The 19,425-nt window shown below is 36.5% G+C and overlaps 1 protein-coding gene across 1 annotated transcript; it reads left to right on the top strand.

Annotated features, from left to right (window-relative positions):
• Nucleotides 1–3,545: 3,545 nt before the first annotated feature.
• LOC306756294 (B-cell receptor CD22-like) lies at nucleotides 3,546–11,255 on the top strand (the record flags this gene model as incomplete). The annotated part of the gene is made up of 13 exons (XM_079241020.1): nucleotides 3,546–3,591; nucleotides 3,667–3,999; nucleotides 4,115–4,426; nucleotides 5,689–5,952; nucleotides 6,168–6,431; nucleotides 7,591–7,854; nucleotides 8,040–8,303; nucleotides 8,781–9,044; nucleotides 9,196–9,459; nucleotides 10,137–10,400; nucleotides 10,532–10,837; nucleotides 10,950–11,043; nucleotides 11,135–11,255. The coding sequence occupies 13 exons, from the start codon at nucleotides 3,546–3,548 to the stop codon at nucleotides 11,241–11,243; spliced, it is 3,048 nt and encodes a 1,015-aa protein (XP_079097146.1). The 3' UTR covers nucleotides 11,244–11,255.
• Nucleotides 11,256–19,425: the final 8,170 nt, after the last annotated feature.

Below are 19,425 nucleotides of genomic sequence, written 5' to 3' on the forward strand. Positions count from 1 at the left end.
CTTATGATCAGTGTATGGACAAAAATGTTGCATTCCTTTTTTTCCCCCCAGTTTGCTCTCTCCCACACTGGCTTTCTTGAATAATTTTTATAATCCGATTAGATCTACTGCCTTTTATGGGCTTTCAGTATGTTGCCCGTCCTCCAGTTTGAGAAACACTGTGATTTCACAAACACGTTTTAATAACTTCTGAACTCTGCTGAAAATTCTCACCTGAGACATGAAGTTGCACCAAAAAAGAAGTGCACCTTCAGTTTATATTTCATGTTATTTTCCATTACATTCCTGATGTTTCCTAAATTAAAAGTATTGTATTAATTTGTCAACATTGTGCATCTATTCATTTAATACGTAATATTTTCCGAACAATGCAGATGATCCATTACGTTTTGCATTGTCTCACTACATGACAATCTCGAAAAATTTCTCTCAACATTGCTGAGAGAGCAGCACTGGATCAGTCTGGGATCAAAGTTAAACACTCAGCAAAATAAACCATTAAATGTCTGTCACATGAAAATGTGTTATTAATCATATAGTCAAATGAGTCACTTAGTAAAAGAAAAGAGAGAGAAATTAGGTTTCAGAATCATAGGAAAGGAGAAGTGCTCCCTACTCTGGGATGATGGGGGGGAGTCACGTTGCGGATTTGAAATAAGCTGCACTGTCAAGTTGTGCAATTTATATTCACATGGAGGGAATTTTCTGCAAAAAATTAAGCTGAGATATGCAAGCATGAAGGTATTAAAGTGATGTTTCTTTGGTAATGATTGTGAAGTTGGTTACAATATGTTTTGAATGTTTCGTGAACTATCAGGTTCATGGCATCCGAATGCTTTTACGAATCCTGGATAGACACTTGGAGATAGAAAGATAAATACTTTACTGATCCCAAAGAAAAAAAATAGGCAGTTCAGTAATATTTCCAACAATAACAAATGTAAAAATAAATAAGGTGATGGTAGGTATGTTTTTTTTTTTTTCAAAAGAACAGCATAAAAAAGTATGCACAGATGAGGTACTTTACAATAATGAGCACAAAATTTGCTTAGTTAGGGAATGACTTAGGATGTGATGTCGGCATGTTTAGGGTTGACATCATCGATAGCCAGAAGCTTGTTCATTGTTCTCCTCTCTTCAACCACCAGCTCCATCCCCACCACAGAGCCGGCACGTTATATAAGTCACCAGAATTCACTAAAACTGACCACTCTTTAATTGTTGACAGTAAATTTTAGTGTGCTCTCTGCCACAACAGCATGCAATTTATCTGCTGCATGCAGAAATCATGTCTGGTGTTCCTCTCTAAAAAGAACACATTGCTGTCAGGAACAGTGTTAGCTAGTGTCCCCCTGCGTGTCACACACAGACAGACCGCAGCAATCTTTGCCCAGATTCATGTGTACAAGTACGACAACACACATAAAATTTTCTTCTGAAAGAATCAGATAAAAATCATAAAAACTGGGAACAAATTACACCTACAACCACACAGTCTGAAGCACTTAAGGTTATATTTACAAAAGATAATTCCCTCTGTGCACAAATAGTCAACTTATGACCCAGTACAACACAGTGAGCTCAGTGTTAAAATCTACAGATAGTTTCCATATATAAAATCCAGGGACTTATTTTGAAATTGTTCAACTCTTTATTCAACACCTCTCTGCACTTGTTGGACCTTCTTCAGTGCATCTCTTACTGAGGGATAAACCGCATCAGCCCAACAAAGACGCACCTAAATATTGTCATATGCAAGTAATCTGCTTATGAAATGAAAAAAATTGTTCTTAGGATGTAAAAAATTTGGCAGTTTCCTTTTAAGTTCACATTTTTAAAACAATATTTCATTGTTTCTTTTGTTGCAACAATAGGATGATCTCAAAAGGTTTTTACAAAACAATCACGGCACAGATACCACTTCAAAGATTGTTTATAATTGCAAGATATTTACTGCATTTATTCACCAAAACATTAAAATTTACAAAGACTTCTTGTGAGCACTGTAATCACAATTCTATAACAATAATTTCAATGTTCATTTTGATGCTGCATCTTTGTAATGAAATGATTTTTCTTTAACGTTGCAAGGCATCATCATCTGAAGAAGAGCTTCAGTTTTTAAGTGGGCTGCATGGTTGTGTGGTGGTTAGTACCGCTGCCTCACAGTAAGAAGGTCACTGAACCTTGGCCTGGAGGAGGGCGGAGCTTTGAGTCGGACCTTTTTGTGTGGAGTCTCCATGTTTCTCACTCTGTATGTTTGGGTTCTCTGGTTTCCTCCTAAGACATATGTTAGGCATTGGTTACTTTAAATTCTCCCTAGAAGTGAGTGTGAGCGTTCATGGTTGTTTGTTTCTCTGTGTTGGCCCAGTGATAGACAGGTGACCCGTCCAGGGTGTTTCTTGCCGCATGACAATTAATTACTGGGATAGGCTCCGTCTGCTATGTTGGGACAAGCAGTATAAGATATGGATGGATTGATGAATGGAAAGAAGCAAAAAAAGAAGGAAGGATGGGTGGATCTTCATTTGCTTGGACCTTTTATCACAGAAGAAGTGACAATGCACAAGCAAACATTTTCCTGTAAAGGTTAAGTGCATGCAGAGATGGCGTGAAAATGTCAGATTTAGACATTCACCACTCATACACACTATACAGCACACTTGTGGTTGGACTGAAAATCTACAGATTTCAGTGATGCCTTTGGATAATATGAAAAAGATAAGATGGTACAGTGAAAGTCAGTTGTTAGAAACAAATTTCATATTTTAAGGTTATTTGCAGCCTCAAAGTCTCGGAAAATGTGTGTTTTGGCTTATGTTTTATGTTGCTATGGGATGTTTTGTAACCATGTTTAGAACCGATTGGGTGAAAACAAAACTTAAAAGCATACTCAAATTCAGATGTGTGGCAGAAGTCAAGGAGAGAGAAACGAAGGTGGCGATGGTCCAAACTGCTATTTTTGGGGAACATTTCAACACTTCTTTCTTTTAGACCAGGTTCCTCTTTTTTTATTTCTTTTTTCATTTTTTCACATTTTTCCTTTTGATAAACAAGGGCTTCAATCCTTCATTAAAACTTCACTTCTTGTCTTAAGAAGCTGGCTCTACATACTGCACAAAAACGTAAGTCATTAAATCTTTTTGATGACACAATTGAAGCTCATGTTTGAAGGTAATGTTGTTTTCTTAAGATTGAATTAAATCTTGACTTTCACACAGCTTAATGATGAGGAAAAAGGAACCCTTTTAAAGTTGTTTGCATATGAGTTTGTTAGTCAAGAGTATATGAGTGTTAACTTACGATGAAACTTTGTATTTTACTTTTTTTATCTGACCATTTTTCAATGACTGAATGATTTTTAAACTTCTGACTAATAATGTGTTTGCAGTTTATAGAACTGAGATTGACATGGATTTGATTTAAATAATCTCTTACCTCATATCACCTTCTGTCTCATTTAACACTGTTTTGATTAACAGACATTTATTGATTCATTTGTCATTTACAGACTCATTTAAACCTGAATTCTTCCTGATAAAAAGATGTCAGGAGCTCTGACTTTCCTTCTCATTGTTACTCTGCTGCGGAGTGAGTTAACCTCAAATGAACTTTTGGCTGTATCGTGTCCTGTTCTGTGATAAAGTTTGATGTTTTGTGTTTCAGGTGCTGAGTGTCGAAGCTTTTTGGTCACGATGCCAGAGAGTGTAAATGTTATGAGAGGATCCTGTGTGACCGTCCCCTGCTCTTTTGACATAGACAGTCAATATGACAAAGACCTTAATGAAAATTGTAAATCACAGTGGATTGATACTTACTATATGACTCCAAAACTAACTGAAACTAATCCAGAAATGGGAGACGTCACAGAGAAAAACTGCACCACAACCTTCAACAATATGCAGCCTGAGTCTAGCAACACATATCACTTCAGAGTGGAGTGTGACAATGTTCTGAAATGGACTTTTAAACCTCAAAGTTTGAGGATGGTGGTCACTGGTAGGTTTTAACAGCCTTATAATTTCATGGATAAATTATCTTTGAAGAACTTTTTACGATGCATTTTAACACCAGGTTCTAAGTTTATTTATTGAGTTTTGACTTTAAATTACAGATAATCCTCCTCCACCGACTCTGAGTCCGTCCACTCTGAAGGTAAATGAGGGAACTTCAGTGAATCTGACGTGTTCTGCTCCGGCTCCCTGTCAGCCTCATCCTCCAGTTCTGACATGGACCCCCAAACTGGGTGAAAGTCAGGAGACCCTGCAGGAGAACAAGGACAAGACTAAAGTTCAGACCTCAGTTCTGACCTTCAATGCTTCTCAGCTACATCATGGACAGAAAATCTCCTGCATCGCTGTCTACAAGAAACAAGATGGCAGCGCTGATGCATCAGTCACATCAACTTTAACCGCTGATATTTTATGTAAGTTTAATCCTCCTTTGCTCATTTATAAAATGATAATTACACTGATTTCATTGCATTTTTTTTTTTTCTTTTTAGTAAAATGTCAGTTATTACATGAACTTTTATTTGGATAAATTATTTTTATGTTAGCAAGCTGTAGTTATTAATTTAATGAATGAATTTATTCATCCACACTAAAAAGTTATTTGCTCCCTTTCTTCCACTGTTGCCTATGAACTCCGGTCACATTTGTTTCTTTTCATTGAGTTAAATTCTCCAAATGTCCAATTTCACATTTTCCTCTTTTTAGCTGCAATTTGAACACTCTGTACACTGACAACCTTTCATCATTAGATTCATTTTTACACATTTAAGGCTGTTTCATAATTGGCATGAGAGTGTTGTTACAATGTGGCCAGTTTAAGGCATTTGACCAAAAATGACTTGTGCTGTACACACAGCTGTTTTAAAAGAAGATTAAATAAAATTCTTAGTTAAAAGGTGCGGAATAATGAGGCCTGAGGCCATAATGAATGATCAGAAACTGTTTATTTACTGCACCTAACTCATTTTACTGTTATCATTCCTTAAAAAGTTTAACATTACAACGGGTTACTTGTACAGTAAGAGCTTAGATTTTAACAAGATGATTCTCCTTAATTATGTGCATTAGCGATAGTATAACAATAGTAGCTCCGCCACTTGATGGATACATCTCACGTGCAATAAATAAATTTATATAATATAACTATCATTTCATTTTCCAGATCAGAAATAGTATGAAATTTTTAAAAAAAAAAAAAAAAAAAAAAAACATAGTTCACTTTTTTTTTTCAGATTCACCCCAAAACACCACAGTGTCAGTCAGTCCATCTGGTCCAGTACCTGAGACCAGTAATGTGACTCTGACATGCAGCAGTGATGCCAACCCAGCAGTGAAGATCTACACCTGGTTCAGATCTGATGGAGACCAGGAGACTGTGATCGGAACTGGATCTGTTCTAAACATTCAAGCTTCTGAAGTCAGACAACCCTTTTTTTGCAAAGTTGAAAATGATCTTGGGACTGGAAACTCTACAAAGCATCATATAGATGTTCAGTGTATGTATTTAATATGATTATGTGTGAAATAACAACTCTCCATTTTTCAAAAGTGAAGTTTTTACACTATAAAAAAAAGTGTTTAATATTCTTAATGTTCAGTAAATATTTTGAAACTCAAATGCTGCACCACAACATCACTATTACTAACATGCATGTCTCATGATTATTCTTTGTAGATTTACCAAAAATGAAGACTCTGTTAGTCAGTCCCTCTGGTCCAGTACGAGAGTACAGTAATGTGACCCTGACATGCAGCAGTGATGCCAACCCTCCTGGACAGAACTACACCTGGTTCAGAGCTGATGGAGACCAGGAGATGTTTATCGGGACCGGATCTGTTTTACATGCTGAAGTTTCTAAAGATAAACAGCGCTTCTTCTGCAAAGCTGAAAATGATCTTGGAGTTGGACGCTCAAACATCACTCACATAGATGTTCAGTGTATGTTCACATTTAGATTTATGCACACATTTGATGTCGTATTCATATTTATTTGACTTTTCAAAATGTTATCATTCAGAATTCATTATATCTCAACAAACTTCTCTGGTCTGAGGGAAATCAATTTTATATAGATGTAGATGACATTTTCATTTATGTATTTAACTGTTTATAATATTTATCTGCGTCATTCTTTTTTTTTTTTTATGTTTTAGATTTTCCCAAACACACAACAGTTTCAGTCAGCCTGTCTGGTCCAGTACCAGAGACCAGTAATGTGACTCTGACATGCAGCAGTGATGCCAACCCTCCAGTAAAGAACTACACCTGGTTCAGAGCTGACGGAGACCAGGACACTTTGATCGGGACTGGATCTGTTATAAACATTCAAGCTTCTGAAGTCAAGCGGCATTTTTTCTGCAAGGCTGAAAACAATCTTGGTGTGGGACGGTCAACCTTCAGCCACATAGATGTTCACTGTATGTATCATTCAATGCTAATTTCAGTTTTTATAGATCTTTTATCTTATCAGTTCCTTCATTCGTTGTAACATAATGAATATCTGAGCTTAAAGTTATTGCCAATATCAGATACTCATTAATAATCATGAAAGAACATAGAAAGTGGAAACTAATGATTTTAAAATCAGCTAGTGTTTTCTCAGAAGGGATCAGTGACAAATCCAGTCAACAAATCTATCACCTTCTGAGATGTAGTCTGTGTAACTAAACAAATTAAACAGAGCGTTAATATACAATCATTTTTACAGGTAATGCATTAGAATAAAACCTTTGAACTCAGGGAGGCAAACAATAAGTGCTTCCACTCATAGGGAGAATCACCAGTAAGCCTAACATGCGTTTATTTTGCTTTTGCATTTAGATCCAAAATATCCAAAGAAAACCCACACACACATAGTACATGGACAGTCCACATAGAAAATCCTCTGATAACGTTCAGACCTGCAACCTCATGGCTGTTAAGACAGCAGTGTTAACCTCCATACCACCATGCAGCCCCAAAACAAACAAGGAAACATTGTTTATTCAGAAAAGTGTATTTCAGTTACTGTAAATATGAATGAAATAATGAAAATTTAAATCAAGTTCTCAATAACGTAGTTAATAACAAAGTAATGTGATCAGTACATGATGTGTAGTCCACTTCCTACTGTTTCCTCACATCCCACTGCCATTCAGGCAAGCATGCATGGTGACTGTTCAAGTTCCTGTGCTGGTTGTTGTCAATGAAATGTTTTTCCATATTACTAGTCAGCCTACTTTTTAACTGTAAGCAAATAAGAAGAAACTGTTGTGGGAGGATAAATCTGGTAATGTGATTAAATAGAATTGTAGTGTTAGATGTAATAGATACTTAACGTGCTGCCAGCAGGGCATACAGCAGGGCATACAGCATAGTCATGTTCTCAAGAAACATTTAAATTCCTCCCTGATCATATCAGACATACTGAGTTCATAAGGAATGAAGAGCTGGAAACACAATTCTGACTGCATGAGATATATGATTACACATCTCTTTGTTTGTCTACTTGTGTTGTAAAAGTTGTGGTATTATTAATCATCAGACATATTTATGTTTATTTAAAGGAATTTAACACTTTAAGTATTCATATTTCAGATTCTCCCAAAGACACTATAATGTCAGTCTGCCCATCTGGTCCAATCCCAGAGGACAATAATGTGACCCTGATATGCAGCAGTGATGCCAACCCAGCAGTGAGGCTCTACATCTGGTACAGAGATGATGCCGGCCAGGAGACTTTGATAGGGATTGGACCTGTTATAAACATTCAAGCCTCTAAAGTCAGACAGCCTGTTTTCTGCAAGGCTGAAAACTACCTCGGAGTTGGAAATTCTACCAAACACCATATAGATGTTCAGTGTATGTACACCACCAGACCACACATTATTAAAGTTCAAGTTGTCAAGTGAAACAATCATTTTATTTACATATTGAAACAGTATGATGCATTGTTAAAAAGAAATATTTACAACACAAACTTCACATATCACGACACCAAACAGTTTGTACCAAAAAAGCATAAATTTCATGCTCATTGTCTTTAGATCCTCCCAGAAACACCACGGTGTCAGTCAGTCCCTCTGGTCCAGTACCAGAGAACAGTAATGTGACTCTGACGTGCAGCAGTGATGCCAACCCAGCAGTGAGGATCTACACCTGGTTCAGAGCCGATGGAGACCAGGAGACTTTAAACGAGGCCGGACCAGTTTTAAACACCAAAGTCTCTAAACTAAGATGGCGCTTTGTCTGCAAGACTGAAAATGATCTTGGAGTTGGACAGTCAACCTTCAGTCACATAGATGTTCAGTGTATGTATCTTTAATTCTTATATCCATGCAAAGTTTTAGTCTTTATTTTTAATTAAATACCCAACTAAATATGGTAAGGACAAATAATGACTTTTTTTGAACTGCATTGTATTTAAATCAAGCAAACTATATATATATATATATATATATATATATATATATATATATATATATATATATATATATATATATATATCACTTTTCTTTACGGATGCATTTTAAACAACATAAAAACAATTTTACACTTACACACAGATGCAACCGCACGGCCCAAACACACAACCGTACCCCCCCCTCTCCGGTACCAAAAATAACTACTATCAGGTTTCTGTCTCTGTATCTGGCTGCAATGCAATTTATAGGTAAATGAAGATGTGCTTATAAAATATGGTGTGCTGGTATTCATTTGACATTAAAACAGTAAACTATAGATAATAAAGTCTCTCATAACAATGATGTACATTATTTATGTTTTAGATTCACCCCAAAACACCACAGTGTCAGTTAGTCCCTCTGGTCCAGTACCTGAGACCAGTAATGTGACTCTGACATGCAGCAGTGATGCCAACCCAGCAGTGAGGATCTACACCTGGTTCAGATCTGATGGAGACCAAGAGACTTTGATCGGAACTGGATCTGTTCTAAACATTCAAGCTTCTGAAGTCAGACAACCATTTTATTGCAAAGTTGAAAATGATCTTGGGATTGGAAACTCTACAAAGCATCATATAGATGTTCAGTGTATGTTTTAAAATTAATTTTACATTTTGAGAATAGTTAAGTAATGAACCATAGCATTGCTTTCTTTACTAATTTAAAACAATTTATCAGATTTTGAGGCGTATAGTTATAACATATGTTTGTCTCATGTCTCATGTCTCAATATTTTCAGATTCTCCAAAAGTGATCACAGCTTCAGTCAGTCCATCTGGTCCAGTACCAGAGACCAGTAATGTGACTCTGACATGCAGCAGTGATGCCAACCCTCCAGTAAAGAACTACACCTGGTTCAGAGCTGATGGAGACCAGGAGACTTTCATTGGGACTGGACCTATTTTAAACATGGAAATTTCTAGAATCTCACAGCATTTTTTCTGCAAGGCTGAAAATTATCTTGGAGTCGGACGCTCAAACCTCAGTCACATAGATGTTCAGTGTATGTATCATATGATTTACAACTGCATGTGCTAAATGTCATTTATTCATTTCACTTTCTTTTAATGGTTCATCATCTATTGTACTATATCTTTTTGAGTGGACCTGAATGTAGGCCACACTCACTAAATTTACAATGAAAAAAAGTTTTTACATACATAGGCTGCACTTGTCTACAAGCTGCAGGTGTCACACTTGAACATGCGATATTTGCACAGATAGATTTTCTTTTTAAAAAAAAAAGACAATATAAAAGTTGTTTTTTCCCCAAAACAGTGACTGTAACACAACTGGCTACATTGATCATTTTTTGCTATCTTAATCTTCCTTCTGCACACAAAACCACTGAAAAAGTCTGCTTTAGTGTTAGAATTACAATGACCAGCATCAGAAGTACTTCATCTTTACCAGTCTCTCTTCTTGAGCTTGTGCTGCTCTCTTCATCACAAAGTTTCTTAAGACGTTACCCTGTAATGTAAGTAAATTAGTCATTGTTTCAGCTGAAGGATTCAAAACGTGTGAAATTACACAGAAATAGCTGTATGTATGTCAACATTTCATGCTAAGAAAATAATTTATATCTATGATGTATCTGGATATATTATAGATACTGTAGACATTTTATCAGAATTTAAGTTTGTACCAATTATGTTCATGATTTATTATTCAAATTTTCAGATTTTCCCCTAAAAACTACCATTTCTGTGAGTCCTTCTGGTCCAGTTGCAGAGGACAGTAATGTGACTCTGACATGCAGCAGTGATGCCAACCCTCCAGTAAAGAACTACACCTGGTTCAGAGCTGATGGAGACCAGGAGACTTTGATCGGGACTGGATCCGTTTTAAACATCACTACAACTCGAGTTACCAGCGTTTTTATCTGCAAGGGTGAAAATTATCTTGGAGTAGGACGCTCTAAGGAGAGAAAAATAGATGTTCAGTGTATGTATTGTATTTTCTTCAAAAGATCACTAATAGGATCTCTATTATTTCCACTATTATGTTAACACACCTTTTACTCACTTTTGGAATTTTCTTTTTAATGTTCAGTATTTTTATTTATTTTGTTACAGTTCCCCCTCAGATCCTGCTTTCATCCAATTGCACCAAAACTTCAGGCCAAGTCCACTGTTCCTGCCAGACTGTGGGGAACCCTTCTCCCAGTTTACACTGGTATTTGGATGGACTGCTTGTCAAATCCAGCAAGTTTAAAATCATCAATGAGTTTATAAATAGAACAAGTTTGAGGAGCTTCATTACTGTGAATGAAACACAGGAGAGAGATCTTTCCACCTTGTTATGTCGCTCTGTTAACTCTCTGGGATCAGCCAGTCAGCAGTTTTGTGTCAACAGTCTTCAAATGTCAACAGAACAACAAGGTTTGTACATTTTAAAACATCGCATAAGCAGAGCTGTGTTATGTGTGCAGCATATTTAGAGAAACTTCTATCTTAAATTAATGAAGATCTTTGCTGCTTGTTTTCTTTGCAGTGTTTGAATCTGACAGTGGAGTCCTACCCTGGGTCATAGCCAGTTTATCTGCTGCTTTCAGTCTCATCTGTATAGCTTACATCTTATTGGTTTAGTATGTTTATACATTTTCCATTTTAAAAGTAAAAACTTCTGAAATCTATCTTTCTTTCATTAATTTTTTCTTTCTTTCTCTCTTGTCACAGCAAAAGAAGACAGAATGAGAAGGCCAGAGAGAAGGATAAGACTTGCATTTCCTTGCAACATAAAGATGCATTTGAGTCCTCTGATCATGGTATCTTTTTTCCAAAATGACTCATTTTCAACCAGTGGTCATCTATATAATTATTAGTACGTGAAAAAAATGGTCCATTCCTTATATGCTTTTTGTTTTTTCTGTTTAAACTTTTCCACACCCCCTTTCTTAAAAAATGTTAATAATTAAGCAATATCTACATTGTGAATGTTTTTTTTTTATTTATTTTTTTTATTACAGGAAGTCAGGGCGTAAAAAGAGCAATAAGCAGAAATTCACCATTTATTGATTGAAGGAAATCTAAAATCTTCATGTACAGAATTAGAGGTGTAATTTTGTCTAGAGTATAACACAATGTCATACACACACATCTCTGTGTTGGTCTCCAGTCCAGCTGCGTGTTAATGTTTGTTCATTTATGAACATTTATTTGGATCGCCACCGACTCTCTCCTCTGACCCCTTTGCCCTCCCTTTCTAGAAAAAGTTACAGCACTTCTGAAGCATAATGGCAGAGAATAAAACAGAATGTTCACTTTAAGATGTTCAAGATCAAACATTACCTTTAGAGGAACAACGGTCATTGGCAAATAAGTTGTCGGATAAAGAGCCATAACCTTATCAACACCGGCCTCGTTTTACCAAAGTGGAGAGCACTGCGAGTGCTAAAGAGGTGAGAGATTGACTATCTCTTCTTCTTGCTCCTCCTTTGGTTGAGTTGAGTTGTAAGCAACAACATGAATGTTATAAGTTGCTTCATCACGGTGCACATTATGGTAATTTTGACTCAGTGAGTTGGCAGTTTGCACATTCATTTTCAGACGAGGAGATTAGGGGTAAAGCTTGTTATGTTCTCCACTTTGAACTTTGTTCTTCCTTCTCAGTGTGGAAAGAACAAGAAAATATTTACTCTGGTCAACTCATACTCCATGAGAAGCTATGTCTGCAACAGGTGGGGATTGCTGCAGTTGGGGGTGGGGGGTATGTGCACTGAACTCGACTTTTGTCATATTTAACGAAAAACTTGATCCGAGTCAGGGTGGGTTGTGCACGTTGCAGGCTCCTGTGTGTTTGAATGTTGTAAAAATCTATGTACTTGATCAGCTGTTTTATGAAAAAAAAATCCATTTAACCTGCAGCAGCAAAAATACAGAAGCAGCAACTTTCCGCTTCATGCTTCTCCGCATTACCAACGACCGCCCACTCAAATGTCCGACCAATCACACAGTACTTTTCGGAGCCCCTTGTGAAGAAAGTTCTGCCAGGCCCATGGGTCAAGGATTGTCTTCAACCAGGTCTCCAAGAGGAAAGTGACAAAATGAAAATGTTGAGAAAAAAGTTCTTGCCTCTTGAGGAGTATGTAGCAGGCTACATACTCATTGCTGAATCTGATTTTAGGGCGGTGTGACTCTTTACATGCTTTTTTTTTAGTCTTTGCACAACAGCAAATCTTAGAGAAACAGTTTTGTTTTCTGCACCTTTAAGGATGAGCAGATTTACAGTTGCTAATAAACATTCATTATCAGAGTTTTAAGTTTGAGGCTTTTTTCATCCATATCATAACTGTGGTGATTTTACTTTTGCAATGTTTTTTTTAATATACTGTTTTAACTTTTAAATCAGGATGGAGCCCATCCTCATTTTAGGTGGTGAAACACCTATCTGAGCAGCAGGTGACACCACCTTGTATTAATGTTGAATATTTGTGTACAGCAGACGACATTTGTACACATTGTTGTTTTGACCACCACAAATATTGTAACCCATACAGTTTAAATCTGATGTTTTCTTTGCAGAAGATCGAAGTTGTCACGTGCAAGTGCTTAGACTTCATTTGCCCAAAGCAAAGTATCTGGACATGATGTCAACATGCTCCTTCATGCAAAAGTTTTTAATCTTAGTATTTGCTATTATTATTATTTGCAAAAGTATTTTAAAGTGATCACTTACCTGCAAGTTCACACCTGCTCATAGAACAGCTTGAACTCCTTTTATGATCAATGTTAGCAATAACGTATTATTAACTGTGTGTTTACATACATTCCTAAAAGCATTTATGTGTTTTCATGCTTCATAAACAAATTCATTTATTTTAGTAGAATCTTCTTCGCACTATTAAGCTAAATTTGTCTTTCATCTGAGTTAATTGAGGAAATTATTAGGTTAGAGCTGAACTGAAACATCAATGTAAAAAGGCTACACAGTGACCACACAGCAAGAATGTTGCTGGTTCGATCCTTGGCTGAGGTAAACCAGCAATTGAGAAAAATAATAATTTAGAAAAATAGTATAAATTTGATAACCTCTAAAGAAATAAAGAAAAAGTAGAAGTCTGTAATCTTACTCTTGAATGTATCTATTGCAAATGTTGAACTGGTCATCTGATGCTAGGATACCTTATATTTTCTGTATGAAGTTTGTTGTCTAGATTAGTGAGTATAAGCAAATGGATGATGAGAATTTTTAACAGACTTAAATAAGTCTCGGCGTGGAGAAAAGATGGGACACAAACATACAAAAGAAAGACTGGACTGTAATATTCAAAGACAAGACGCCAAGATGTTTGTTCAGGGCAGAAAATTACACTGAAGTGGTAATTATATAAAAAAAAAAGTATCTTAAAATTAAAATAAGACCACTGGAGTACAGTAATGTTTTTAAAATGATCCCACAACACAACTTTCTCTCAGTCAAGACATATTCTGTCTTTTTTATCAGTTGTGACTCTCAGGATATTTTAATGAACACCACAAACTGAAGCTACGTGGAAACGAGAAAGGAAGGAGCTTCATGAACAAGACTGTTAATAATATTGTTGTGCATCATCTACTGTTTGTCTGTTTCTCTAAGGATCTTCTGCTCTACCACAATAAATATTTGAGCATACTGTCCATTTGCTTTATCGCAACATAATGGAAGAAAACTTCCCAACTTAGTTACTTTGGTCTGCATGGTAGTGTGGTGGTGAGCACTGTATAAATACATTCACTGGATCAAGCTGCAGCTTGGGGGAAGTTTAAACAGTGGTCTTTGTGTGTGGTGCTGGCATGTTCCCCCTGTGTATGTGTGGGTTCTAGTATGCTGGCCTCCTCCAATCCAAAGAAGTGTATGTTAGGTTAATTGGTTACTCTAAAACTGTCCCTAGCAGTGAGTTTGAGTGAGAACGGTTGTTTATCTCTCTGTGTTAACCCAACCGGCAGCCTGTACAGGGTGTACCCTGCCTCTTGCCAATGATTGCTGGGATAGGCTCCAACTGACTCACGTCACGATGTAGCAAAGGAAATCAATAAAGGTTGTTTTCTTTAACATTGTTCAAACTGACTCTTCATCATTTACTCTTGTTGGAGGGAAATATTAAATTTGGTTCTTGTAAACGTGCATCCATATGTAGTAGGAATGCTAAATGATGTGTACTGAATATACATGAACCCTTTTTGTATGTAATCAGTCATTAAATTCTTCATTGACCATATTTACTCAGTCAAAAAGGCTTTACATAATATAAGATGTGCAGTAAAGTTAGGTGAGAAAAAAAGGCGGTGTTGCTGTCATTTCAGGAAACAAGTACATCTTCACAGTATTGAAAGTTCCTGTTTTTGAGTCACTTTTAGACTATTTTAAAGTGTCATCAACATGAAGTAAATGTACATCCGAAAAGTCATTGTTTCTTCATCCTCGTACCAGAGAAAGGAAACATTAAAAGAAGAAAATCACAAAGTTCTTCACTTTGTTTTGGGATTAAATCATCAGTCATATTTACTGAGCTGATGAACGAAGAAACAAGTGGTGAGATATTTGTGAATTTTGCTATTTTAAAGCCGCCAGTTCACAGAGAAAAAAACAATAAACAAAGTATTATTTATTCCATTTATATCAGCTGAATGACTATTGGCAAGAATTAAATGTTTCCAGCTCATTAAATGTATTTTATTTGAAATCATATTGGAGGCTGATTAATAAGCTCTGCAATAAGGGTTTGTGACAACGTTACCAGGATCACTGATCCATATTTATGTGTAAAAGCTGTTTATTTTAAAGACAAAGATGGGAGAAATTTATTAACGTAACGTAATAAAACTCAAAATGATCCTGAATGTAATCTTTGATTTAAAACATAATCTTTTATTAGTTTAATCATTAAATCTTAAATGTTTTCAAATACACACAGAGGAATAACATTGTTTTATATTCAAAAATAATTGAATGTTTCAGATATTTTCATGTGTTTAATTTTCACCACAGTCTTCTCTATAACAAAGATGCTTGGAGCTCTGACTTTCCTTCTCACTGGCTGTCTGCTGCAGGGTGAGTTGCTCTCTGTTAATACCTGCTTTGTCAATGATCACATATTGTTGATCATTTAACCATTCAGACATCAGTTTCTCTACACCTGTGATGGAAACATCACAAGAAATTCATTAAATAATTAAACTCTGGTTGAGCTTTAAAAACACTTTAAGTGTAAAACCATTATAGTTGTATGAACGTATGAATATAACTAGAAGATCATAGTACCAGCTGTGGCAGTAGAGACCTGGCTGCTGCTGTAAAGATGTTTTTCTTTTGTTCTTTAACAGATTAATATGTTGTGTTTCAGGTGGCCTGTGTGGAAGCTGGGAGGCCAATGTACCGAGCAGCATTGAGGTTGTGAGAGGATCGTGTGTGACCGTCCCCTGCTCCTTTGACATAGACAGCAGCCATAATCATAACTTAGATGATACATGTAAAGCTGTATGGAAACAAAAGTCTGATCAACGGTGAATTGAAGGGAATTTTGAAACAAAAAGAGTGCACCACAACTCTGAATACAGTTTCTGAAGAAAGCAGCTCATATTACTTCAGACTGGAATGTAAAAATGCCTTGAGATGGAATTTTATAGATGACATCGTCTGGATTTCAGTCAGAGGTAAATTGGGACACAAGTTAATGGGAATTATATTGATCTGTTTGTTTTTATGTAGTTTAATTTCATTCTGTGTAAATTTCCTAAAAAATGAATCACAAAGATTTAAGTAATGATGATGAAGAAGTTGTGATGTTTTAAAATGATCTTCCTCACAGATGCTCTTCCTCCACCAACTCTGACTCCGTCCACACTGACGATGAAGGAAGGAACCTCAGTGAGTGTGACGTGTTCTGCTCCGGCTCCCTGTCTGTCTCATCCTCCAGTTCTGACATGGACCCCCAGACTGGGTGAAAGTCAGGAGACCCTGCAGGAGAACGAGGACAAGACTAAAGTTCAGACCTCTGTTCTGACCTTCACTGCTTCTCATCTGCATCATGGACAGAAAATCTCCTGCACAGCTGTCTACGGTAAACTAGGTGGCAGCACTTCTGCAACTCCTGAAAGAAGTTTAACAGCTGATATTTCATGTAAGTTCCTTTTTCCTTTTCCTCAGTTTTACAATTACAATTCAATTGGTTTCATGACTAAATTGTGAGTTAAGTTCCAGTTCCAAGGACAAAACAACTCAAATGCTTTTTAATAAATAATGTTTTTATGTTATTATTTTATTTTTTAAACTAGTTTTGTTTATGGATCAAAAGAAAAAATCACATCAGGATTTTCTTCTTCTCCTTTTAAAAGTTAAGATAAAAATCATTAATAATGTAACAACAATGTACCAAAAATATTCATGATTCACAAAGTGGATGTCTCCTTCATATTCTGCATACTATAACTTATATCATCTTGGTCCCTCAACAATTATCTCTGAAACAGAGGATGCAAAACAGGGCTTGAAACATAGCATGTAAAGAAACTATGTGTGTTAGCTTGATTTTATATTGATTGAAAGGATATCTTTGTAAAATTAATTAATACTTCATTATTTTTGCTTTATATTCGCCCAAAAACACCACAGTGTCAGTAAGTCCATCTGGTCCAGTACCAGAGACCAGTGATGTGACTCTGACATGCAGCAGTGATGCCAACCCTCCAGTAAAGAACTACACCTGGTTCAGAGCTGATGGAGACCAGGAGACTTTGATCGGGACTGGATCTGTTATAAACATTACAGCAAATAAAGTTTACAGTGTTTTCCTCTGCAAGGCTGAAAATGAACTTGGAGTTGGACGTTCAGACCTCAGTCACATAGATGTTCAATGTATGTTTAACAGGATTTAGTGCATGTATTTGCAGTCCTGCTATCATTTATTCACATGGTTTTTCTTCATTGTAATTACAGATTCTGCTCAGATCCTGCCTTCATCTGATTGCACCAAAACTTCAAATATGGTCAACTGCTCCTGTGAGACTGTTGGAAACCCTCCCCCTACTTTACATTGGTATGTGGATGGACTACCTGTCAATCAATCCAGCAAGTTTACAGTCATCACTGAGTCTCAAACTGGCACAAATCTGAGGAGCATCATCACTGTGAATCAACCACAAGGGAAGGATCTTTCCACCTTGTTCTGTCACAGCTTCAACTCTCTGGGATCAGCCAGCAAACAGTTTTGTGTCAACAGTCTTCAAATCTCAGCAGAAAATGGAGGTCTGTTCTATATATGATGACTGCAGTCACATAGTCCAGTTTACCATGATGGTTAGTCAGACTTGTCAGAGTTATGTGTCAATCTTCCATTTGTGTTTCAGAGAAAGCCTCGTTTGTTCTCATCACCACAGTTGTTGCTCTGTTAGTACTAGTTTGCATCCTGCTGTTTGTTATCAGGTAGGTGAACACTTAAAAAAAAAAAAGATGCTTTTCCTTTAAATTCTGTTCATTTGATTTTGTCATTGTGTTTCTGGCCAGTCACTGCTTGTTTTCGTGGGTTTTCACACATCAGGATGAAACTTGTGCACGACTTAAAAATTAAAAGTTGTGTGCAAGTTTGAGTTTTTAAACTATTCAGTGTTGACTGTGTTTTGTGACAAGTTAACAAATTATACAATTTTAGTTGTGATATGCATTTTGTTTTTTGTTTTCATCTTGTTCATTTCTTTTTGCTGCTACTGATGACTGTCAGCTGTTTTCCTGCGAAGGCTGTAGAATATTCTCTGTTGGTATCTGTGTATCGTTATCACCTCTTATATTTCTCCACTCTCCTTTTCATTTCCATTCACTCTGCTTTCTCTGTCCCTTCTGCTCAGGTCCAGCAATCTTATGTAAATTAATTAATAAACAAAAAAGAACATGTACCTATATTTCAACCAAACATTTGAAATTAACATGACATTTTGGTTAACAAAATGTGAGTTTTGCAAGTGTGAGTTTTCACACTTGCTGAAACGATGGCAGCTCTCGGCCCAATCTTGTACCCATTACTGATTACTTTGAATGTGCTATGGTGGCAGCCTTGTTTGTAGAGGCTATGGTTAATAATTGGAAGCTTATTGTATGTAATGTTGGGAATTTTTTTATGTGTTGTGTTTTTACAACCTTGAAGTATCCCAACGCATCTTCAGCCTGCTCTGGGACTACAGGTGGAAATTAGCACTTGTGCTATAACCTGGCATTACGCATCTTTCCCTGCGGGGTTAATGTTGTTTGTGCACTGTCCCATGGATCAAATAAATAAATAAATAAAATGAAACAAGGGATGGCCTTGTATTGTATTTTCATTTGTTTGTTATTTTCATTGTCTATTACTTTTTGTAGCATCATTTTGTAGACTAAAAACCTCATAAATGTTTGCTAAATGTTTCACTGCTGTATTCCTTCAGGTTTCAGAGGAATCAATACAAGAGTCACTTCACAGGTGATGTCAACACAGTTGCTGCAGGTCAACATGCAAGAGAGGGAAGTCAGGTATATACACTGCATTTTATATTTTACTTGATTTATTCATAATGCAGGACATTAGCAATACATCTGAAGTTTTATCATTTACTTGCAGGTTTTGAACACAGAAGGAGACATTTATGCCAACATCAGTGTTGTGAATCAAGTTGACGATGCCCTCCCTGCAACTCTTTCTGAGCCGAATGAGAGCAGTCAACAGAACTGTGGAGCAGACAATGCAGAGGGACTCGGCGAAACATCAGGGAAGAATGACGACGGAAATGAAATTATATATTCTAGTGTGATTTGCAAGGCCAAAAGCAATAAAAAGAGCATGAAGGACTCTGGACTCTATATGGAGGAAGAAAAGTGTGAGGCGGAAGGTGTTGGCAGAAATTTCATGAGCAATGCAGTGGAGATGGAAAGCTTGTATGCAGAAGTGAAACCTAAGTGATTGACAAAAATGTATGAAAGAACTTTCTTTAAACTGATTGCAACATGCTTCCATATTTATCTG

The sequence above is a fragment of the Telmatherina bonti genome (assembly GCF_933228915.1).
Source record: "Telmatherina bonti genome assembly, chromosome: 5".
NCBI lineage: Eukaryota > Metazoa > Chordata > Actinopteri > Atheriniformes > Telmatherinidae > Telmatherina > Telmatherina bonti.